The 9,533-nt window shown below is 45.6% G+C and overlaps 1 protein-coding gene across 1 annotated transcript; it reads left to right on the top strand.

Annotated features, from left to right (window-relative positions):
- The first annotated feature begins 3,467 nt into the window (after positions 1-3,467).
- SWI5 (SWI5 homologous recombination repair protein) lies at positions 3,468-9,254 on the top strand. Its single transcript, XM_038374277.2, has 5 exons — positions 3,468-3,674; positions 4,236-4,284; positions 6,562-6,683; positions 7,871-7,965; positions 8,544-9,254. The coding sequence occupies exons 1-5, from the start codon at positions 3,541-3,543 to the stop codon at positions 8,606-8,608; spliced, it is 465 nt and encodes a 154-aa protein (XP_038230205.1). The 5' UTR covers positions 3,468-3,540; the 3' UTR covers positions 8,609-9,254.
- The last annotated feature ends 279 nt before the right edge of the window (positions 9,255-9,533 follow it).

Here is a 9,533-nt window from a genome sequence, read left to right as displayed (position 1 = left end):
CACTCCCCCCCCGCAGCATTGACCCCGCTTCCCTTCCTCCCCTATGGGTGCCCTAGCACCCAGCCTCCCCCCCCCCCACTCCTGCCCCTCCGGCATTGCTACATCCCCTTTCCCTGGTGCTCCCCCCGCTATCCCGCTGCGATGCTGCCCCGCACCGCTGGCGCCCACCCTCACCCCCATGTCACTTGACATTCCCTCCCTAGTTGCCTGTGCCCGCATGGGCGCTGGCATGCACCTGTGACTGGAGCTTTGGGGCCTGTGTGGACCGAAGGGCAGGGCTTTCTTCCCACACGTTACGAGTGTGCTCTCTCAGCCTTCACTCCTGCCATCCAGTTTTCCGGGATTACAAGCGGGCGAGAGGATGACGGTGTGTTATCGCCTCCATGCACAGACTGCTCTCCAGAGACCAGCCCTCCACTCTTTTCTTGAACCTTTGATTAGAAACCTAGCCAAGCATCCCAGGCTGTTTTCGGTGAGCCCCCAAGATTTCATTTTATTTTTCTCTTCGGGACCACATTTACACTAGAGAAGTTTGCAGTGGGTATCACTGGTCCCTCTAGAAAGCCTGTAAAACATCTTGCTCAACACGTAAATGCATTCCCAAAAGGGTGCAGGTGATCATGCCACTGTGTGGCTTAGATTTGCATCCAGCGGAGCTAATTACTATGTCAATCGGCACTATGTTAATGCCAGTATGGGCAGAGACTGCTAGTGTAATATACAAATGGTGCAAATATCTTTCCACCGTTATTCTGCATTACTCTGGTGTTTATCCCAGTCCTATCAAATCTGTCTCGGTTTTAATACTGTGTTCATCGCTGTCCTGCCTCTGGAGCTCATGACACATGAAGGGTTTTGCTTTTTTCTGGTCCTCAACATGAAATTAAAATTCATGCACCTTCCCACTTTGGCTCATTTTCTTTAAAGGGAGCATATGGCAGCATTTGGTACACTGGGTCAGACCATTCGTTCACTGAGTCTAGTATTTGCCTACAATTTTGGCCTATAGCTGATATGGGATATGAACACTACCACCATATACTCAATTGAGCTGTTCAGATAGGGGAGATATAGACAGAAATCTCTTTCTACCCTGCTTGCATCCTTTTCCAAAAGAGGAAATACAAACAGTCCTTTTACCTTACCCTCGGCATGCTTCATTAAGCCTCCCTTAGGGAGACATGACTGTAAAGCACCAGTAAGGAGAGGAATGTAGGTGAAACAGCTGACCTGAGGTGGTTCAGGTTTTCAAATGCTGTGAAATGTGACCCATTTTTAACTCAGATTCTACTCTAACCAGCGGCTCTTTTTTGATGTCATGTGATTTGAACATTTATCCCAGGTTTTGTCCAGTTGGGATGTTGAGAGGAATGTCCAGCTAGGGCTATACTTGGATAGGAAGTTTCAAAGGAATAATCAAGGGCTCCAAGAAGTGGTGCTGGTATTTTTACAGGTGTTGCCTTTTCTTCCAAGTCAGTACTGGACCAAGTCAGGCATGGTGTGTGTGGTGTAGGACAGGGCTTCTCAACCTTTTTCTTTCTGAGCCCCCCCCCCCCCGCAACATGCTATAAAAACTCCAGGGCCCACCTTTGCTACAATAACTGGTTTTCTGCATGTAAAAGTCAGGGCTGGTATTATGGGATAACGAGCAGGGCAATTGCCTGGGGCCCCATGCCAGAGCAGCCCCCAAGAAGCTACATTGCTCAGACTTTGGCTTCAGCCCCATGCAGTGGGATTTCAGCTTTCCACCCTGAGCCACAATGAATCTAATGCTGGCCCTGCTTGGCAGACCCCCTGAAACCTGCTCGCAGACCCCTAGGGGGCACCAGACTCCTGGTTGAAAACTGCTGGTGTAAGAAGTGGTAAAGATGGCACTCGTTTCCCTCTGAGCCAGTACTGAGACAGTTCCCCAAAAGACTTAAGGGATGTTGTGCTTAAAGAGATACTGTCTTTTGGCTTAAATGTAAAATCAAGGTTCTGGCTACTTGTGAACCTTAGAACTCCTATGGCGCTTTTCGTAAGAGTTGGGGTGTTAACATAGGTGTCCAGGAGATATTCTTAAAATAATTTGGTTAATTCTGATTATATTCTTCCCCCCACCTAAAACTCCCCTGCCATTTTAAATGGAAAAATATATTCTTTGTATTCTTAACTGTTGGGGAGTGTTGTTATGTGCTATTAAACAGCTGTTGCATTTCAACCCATAAATGGCTGCATTTCAGTGGTGGGTAAAATGTTCAGTGTGTAGTTCGTATATCAATTGGTTGTAAAGTACTCTGATATCCTTCTGGAAAAGTCATTATATAGGAATATATTGTTAAAATGAGTTATTAGAAAATTAATTTTCTTAAGAACTAAGAACACGGACACTGAGGAGATTTTCTAAGCCTTGAGAAAATTAATCATGGAATAGGAATGACAGGACAGATCAATTTATAGATTTTTTTTTTTTCCAAATTAGTTGAGAAACCTGGCAAATGGTGCATTGGCCTCTATTTATCCTGTTTCACTTGTGTATTTTGAAGACTGATTAGTCTTCATTTTGAAGATGGTGGTGAGTGATACATAAGTGTTAAGTACTAGTAACATCAAATATTCAAAGACCCTAAAAGTAAGGATAAAAGCTTGACACAAAGCCTTCAAGTGTAGTGAAAAATGCTTGATAAACATGCAGCTGTACTACTACCATGTGATTCCCCATTGTCTATTTTCATGGCTATGCCAGCACTATCAACACAAAAAGGAAGACAGCAATTTCATGGACCCTGACAGTGTTTACTCCTTATAGATCGTATGACTTTAGAGGATTAATGGAAATTATTGCTGCTGGGCTATCTCTCCCAGTAGTATGTCAAAGGATGAAGAAGTGCTCTTTAAATGTACTGTGAAGGGAGCAGTGTGTACAGAGCACTATAACAAGTCCCTCCTACATAACCCTGAGTATGTTTAGGCTTCAAAAGTGAATTGTAATAGCAGCAGGTAAGATTTTGAGTGTTGTAGCAGATTGTTCTTGTAGGTTGTACTGTTGAAACCTTAACTCTTATTCTTCATCTTGTGTGCCACTGACCACAATTTCTGCACTTAACAAATAATAAACAACTATTACTCAAGTTGCTAAAGTCACATAACTAATATTAGGTCTAAGAAACTAAGGCTCAGTCAGGGAAAGTGACTTGTCGTAGGTCATACAGCAAGTTAGTGGCAGAGCTGGGAATAGAACCCACCTTCCCCACTTGTCCCAGTCTTCAGCTCTAACAACTATTTAGCAAGCAAATATATTTATCAAAGATAAAAAATAATAAATCAAGTTGTGGTGCAGTGACAAATTTTTTACAAATAATAGAAAAAAATATTTTGATAGCCTGTCTTCAAGGGCAGAGCTCAGGCCTTCAGAAACTGCACATCCCAGCGTGCAATGTAGTGTTCATAGACTACAAATCCCAGCAGGTAGAGCGCTTGTGAAGTCCTCAGAGACTACAAATCCCAACATGCAGTGTGGGAGGGAGGGACACTCCCTGCATTGAGACCACAATTCACAGCATGCAAGGTGGTAACGAGGCCTGTGTTGATTCCAGGTCCTCTGGCGAGCAGGGACCCCCACTCAGCGGGGAGTGGGAACAGAGCCCAGGGCTGCGCGGGAGGAGCGGGCCGTCACCTAGGCCTTTCCTGAGGAGGTAGGAGCAAGTTCAATGCAACTCCCTAGGCCTGTCTTCAAGGGATGTATCCCCCTCCTTAGCTCTTAGGGTGCTGCTCTTCAGGTGGCATGGGACCCTTCCTCCCTCCAGCTCTTAGGGGACTGTGACTTCCCTCCTGACCATCTCATATGGAGCCCTTTTCAGGGATGGGACTTTCCTTTTCCAGCCCCTAAAGGTGCTCTCACCAGCCTACAGAGCAAGGGGAGCCACCCTTTCCCCAGCCGTCTGGGGTTGAGAGCTTCCTGTCCTGACGTGGAGCTGCCTAGGGATGACCTGCTATAGTCCTCGCTTCCCAAGGGACTTGGTGGGACTTTCTTAAGGCTCAGGGAGCCTCTTGATGAGGATGGGATGCCCACAATCGCCAAGCCCAGGGCACATCACAGCTTGAAGACTTCAGAGAGATTGGATCTTTGCTGTTACCCTGCTGTGGATATTCTGGGGTTGCCACTCCTCAAAGGTGCATGCAGGCTAGGGCTGTCTCATTCTGTTAGGCTATGCTAATGCCTTTTAAAATGGTAATTTCTTTTTGTTTTAATCCAGGACACCAACTGGAATCCGGAGAAATTGCAATGCAGGTTTCAAATCTCCAGTAAGTGTTTTTATATATTTCTCCACCCCCTTTGGGAAGAGAATGGTTTTACCTCCAGAGTCAGTGCTGCCCTGGACTACAGCAAGGGGATGTTGTGGATTGCTACCCTTCTCATCCACGGCAATGTTGCAGTTGGGTACCCTTGCCTGCTCTGTGGCTGCCTCTCTCTTCTAGAGACGAACAGTAGCTAAGGCAGTTGGTTACATGGATCAGCTTTCTTTCATGCTAGATAACATAGTGATGAACAGAGTAGAATTTAGATGTTCTGCCAGTTAATGTGTAGATACAGGGCAGTGATATCCTTCATCTTCAATGCTTCTATCCTTCCTGGTACACAGAGAAAAACTAAACTTCACATCATTTGTGACTGCCATATGAATTTAGTGCGAGTGTCACTCTGTCATGTTCAGCCATCAGTACTGAAGTTGTGTATTCACAGAGCAGGCACAGCAAAGGTAGCATCAGAGCAAGATCCCTGCTAACTATTATGTTTAGGGGCATGGCTATACTGCAGAGCAGTGGCTCTCAACTAGGAGTACGTGTACCCCTGGGGGTACACAGAGATCTTCCAGGGGTTACATCACCTCATCTCGATATTTGCCTAACTTTATAACAGGCTACATAAAAAGCACTAGCGAAGTCAGTACAAACTAAAATGTCATACAGCCAAAATGAGAAAGTAAGCAATTTTTCAGTAATAGTGTGTTGTGACACTTCTGTATTTTTATATCTGATTTTGTTAGCAAGTAATTTTTAAGTGAGGTGAAACTTGGGGATACGCAAGATAAATCCGACTCCTGAAAGAGGTACAGTAATCTGGAAAAGTTAAGAACCATTGCTGTAGAGCATACTTATATCCGGGCTCCCATGCTTGCAAACCTGTGCATACCAGGTCCAGCTACAGGTATCCATGCTGCAGAGCTGCACGTGACCCATATCTATGTAGCCAAGTCCACATGGCACTGCAGTGTCACATTTGGTGCTAGGATTTCTGAGGATGTATCCCAGAGTAAATGGGTTCACATCTATTCTGGAGAGTTGGCTTCAAGTGATAAGGATAGTTTAGTTTTCATGGCTTATTTAATGTTTTCTCTTTTGGCTGAAACAGTAGTTGATCCTAATATTTGTGGTGGTTCAGCAATACATACTTTCCCTGGGGAAAAATATTGCTAGTCACTTTAGTGCTCTGACATATACATACAACATATAGATATACTTCTGGGGCTAGCTCAGGGATGGGCAAACTTTTTGGCCCGAGGGCCATGTCGGGGTTGCAAAATGGTATGGAGGGCCAGGTAGGGAAGGCTGTGCCTCCCCAAACAGCCTGGCCTCCACCCCCTCCCACTTCCCGTCCCCTGACTGCCCCCTCAGAACTCCCGATCCATCCAAACGCCCCTGCTCCTTGTCCCCTGACCGCCCCCTCCCGGGAACCCCACCCCCATCCAACCCCCCCTGTGCCTTGTCCCCTGACTGCCCCCTCCTGAGACTCCACCCCATCCACCCCCCCCCCCGCACCTTGTCCCCTGCCTGCCCTCTCCCGGGACCCCCGCCCCTAACCACCCTTCTGGAACCCTACTCCCATCCACCCCCCCCCTGCGCCTTGTCCCCTAACTGCTCCTCTGGGACCCTATCCCCATCCAATCCCCCCCGCACCTTGTCCCCTGTCCGCCGGCCCCCTCCCCCTGAACCTCTGCCCCATCCAACCACTTCCTGTCCCCTGACTGCACCTCGGGACTTCCTGCTCCTTATCCAGCCCCCTCTCCTCCCCCTCCCCACCCCCTTACCCTGTTGCTCAGAGCGGCGGGACAGGCTTATTGGAAAACCTGGGAGATGGACTAGTGCAAGCTGTGCTGCCCACATGGCAGCGTGACAGCAGGGGAGGGGCCAGGGGCTAGCCTCCCCTGCCGGGAGCTCAGGGTCCAGGCAGGACAATTCTGCAGGTCAGATGTGGCCCGCAGGCCGTAGTTGCCCACTACTATCTGGGCTAGATACTGGCTTCCTGAAAATTTTTTTTAAAAGGTTTACAGAGTAAGATGCATCCTTCTTCTGCTTTGAAGAACTCTCAAACTACATGGCACTGATTGGCAATAAATAGCATGATAAGTTAGTTTACTCTGGTTTTTACTGTGAAGTCTTATTTTCCCTTTTCACCTAAGTGATACTTCAGGAATAAACTAACAAATACTTAATATCTCTTCTAATCAGTCCCCTCTGGGACAGTGGCATCTCACACAGTGCTGAGTTAGTGGAATGTTAAAAGCACTCTCTGCTCTACAGATCCAGTCTCCAAGGTCCTGTCAATCAGATGGAGTCAATAAGGAAGCCCTACAGCATGAAGTTGAAGAACTGAAACAAAAGGATCTTGCTCTGGATCAGGAAATTGCACAATTGTTGGCTGAGTATGTTCAGCATGAGGCTTGTTTTTTTTTAAACAAAACAAAGCCCAGGTATCAGAGTTGGAAACTGCCACCTCCTGTTGGTGGTGCTGATATTGCACTATGACCAAAATCTGTTTCGCTAGGAATAATGTTAATTTCAGCATTGTTTGAATTACAGGGCACTTCAGATACAAAACTGAACCAAGTACGTTGTTTGTTTGTTTTTTTGCAAAGCAAGGCTAGATTGAATCAGTACTTGGATTTAAGGAAAACCTGGAGGTTGCAGGGAGTGATAATTGTGATTCAGTAAGCAGTGCTGTTCCACGTTGTGGTGCTGCTAAAGGGCACTGTGTTTTCTAGAATTGTCATGCAGATGGGATGTAAAACTGAGATCCTGATCACTCTGTCCTGGTCAGTTTTGGATTAAATTACAGTCTGCCTTCCTAAATTCCCCTTGAAGTTTTACTTGGAAGTATTCATTTCTTGTCCTATGCTTGATGTGAGCTGTCTTAACATCATTTCACATCTTGCATCCCAGAAACAGCTGTATTTCCATGGTGGGCAAGTGGTCTGTAAAACAACTTGAAACGAAGGGTGCTATCTAAAAGATATTGAAGCCCATGGCATGGCTCCCTATGATGCAGCATTGGTGAAGGTTATCCTGGGTTTTGCCTACCAGCAAGATTCTTGAGAAAGGACTGTAGTTTAACTATTGGAAGCTGTGTCTTTTGTGGGTTATAAACTGTGAAACCTGAGTGCTGTCTTCTACAGATAACACGTATAGTGCATAGGATAGATTAGGCAGGTACAAATAAAAGTAACAATGAAGCTGATCCAAAGATCTGCTGTTTCCTGCCATCTTCGGTAAGCAGCCTAATTCCTTAACTCTTCCTTTTGCCAACCGATCAGACCTATTCTTCATATTTGCCAAAAGATTTTTTATTCTTATTTATACCTAACTCTGAGAACTACTTTTAGCTTTATTTTGTTGTGGGGAGAACAGCCCTTGGAATGGAGACTGTACTCCCTGCTGATGGTTTTTAAAGACTGACCTCTTGCCTTCAGAGTCCTGTAGGCAGCAGGGCAAGTTGTGTGGCTTTGGCAGGTTCTGCTGTCGCTCACAAGTATCTTGTCTCTGCTAAACAATTCTGGTGAAGTAGCAGTACTTGCTCTGTGTCATTGTGACCTTTCTGGGTTTGCTATTACAGAGGTTATAGCCTGCAGGAATTGGAGAAACACATCTCTCTGCTCCATGAGTACAATGATATTAAAGACACTGGACAGATGCTGCTGGGCAAGCTGGGTAAGAAGAGCAGGACTAATTTGCAACTTTTCTCAGTAAATGTTTCCATGTGTTTCATTACAGAAGAGGGAAAGCTACAGTCCTAGGGCTTATCTTAATTCTTGAATTTTAAGATTCTATAGTTAAAATCCCATATTCAAGAATAGATACATCTGTCATGAGCCCATTGGGAACTTCAACAGAATGGCAGAACCAGAGGGCTATTCGGTGTCTCTTCCTGATCCTCTGAGTGGGATGTGAACTTGTCACTTAATGACTGCTAGTTTTTTTTTTTCTATGGATTATCAAAGATGATTCTTCTGTAATTGATAGATAACCCTGAGAGTTGTGTATTCTGCTCTGCACAAGACTTAGAAAAAAAATCCTGCAGTTAGGAGTGGAGTGGGGGAGGGTGTGTAAGATAAGACATTTGGACTCATCCCTTAGCTAACGGAAAGCTTTAGGACAACTAGGCTTGGGGAGAGTCAAGTCTTTTCTACTAACTAAACTCAAGTCGTAGAAATCATACAGCAAAAACTCTTGCTAACTAATCTGCTTCTCTATCTGTAATGGAAGCTGAGGTATTGTTTCCTTTCTAGCCACGATTAGAGGGGTCACCACAAAGGAGCTGTACCCCAAATTTGATCTGGAACTTACTGACTAGAATTGAAACTGAAGACTACAATCTCCTGCAGAGATCACCATTACTGGGGCACTGCGTGTTGGTACCGTACACCTTGAGAACTTACACACAAGGACAGTAAAAATGCAGAGACTTTCAAGGAAGTGTTACTTGGCTGCTTCATTTCTAAGAATATCTAACTTCTAGAATGGAAAAACTATTGAACCCATCCTATGTTCCCTGTTTCAGGAAAAGTGGCATTCTACTCTTTGGCAATGAGAGGCGGTTCAGTTGAAGTGCCAGGAGCGTTAGGCTCCTCTTACTGTTCATTATTTTAAAAACTAAAAGGTTATAATTCAGAATTAATAGTTAGCCCCTTCACTGTTGCACTATGTTGATGTTCTATGGTCACCTTTAAAGAAGTCTTACATGGGGAAGCAATTGTTAGGTATCAGTAAATGGATGGAGGAGGCAGCAATGGAGATGGGCAAATATGCAGAGCTGTGTTTTTTGTTTATTTATTTAAAACCTCAGAAGTTGGAAAGAAAAACTGCTAAGAGCAAGGTGTTTGTATGCTTCGTGCTGAAAAAGTGGTGGGTGCTCAATATCTTAGTGCCCCACTGAATTGAGTTCTGGAAGCTAGTTGATGTTGCATATGTATAGTAGTAAATAAATGGAAAAGCATTAACTTGTGCTGCTGAATTGTCCATTCTGAATAAATGATTAACTCTGATAGCATATAGCAGGGGTGGCAGACTTACTGACCCTGCGAGCCGCAGATGATGATCTTCAGAAGTTCAAGAGCTAGGCATGCCTGCCAGGGCTCGGGGCTTCAGCCCTGGTGGTGCACTTGCTCGGGCTCGGGGCTTCAGCCCCACACCTGCTGAAGCTCTGAGCCCCAGCGAGCACCTCATGCAGGGCTGGAGCCATGAGACCCACCTCCCTGCAGGGCAGAAGCCCTGAACTC

The sequence above is a fragment of the Dermochelys coriacea genome, chromosome 16, assembly GCF_009764565.3.
Source record: "Dermochelys coriacea isolate rDerCor1 chromosome 16, rDerCor1.pri.v4, whole genome shotgun sequence".
Lineage (NCBI taxonomy): Eukaryota > Metazoa > Chordata > Testudines > Dermochelyidae > Dermochelys > Dermochelys coriacea.
Note: the sequence above shows the minus strand (reverse complement) of the source record. Positions and strands in the feature narration are given on the sequence as shown.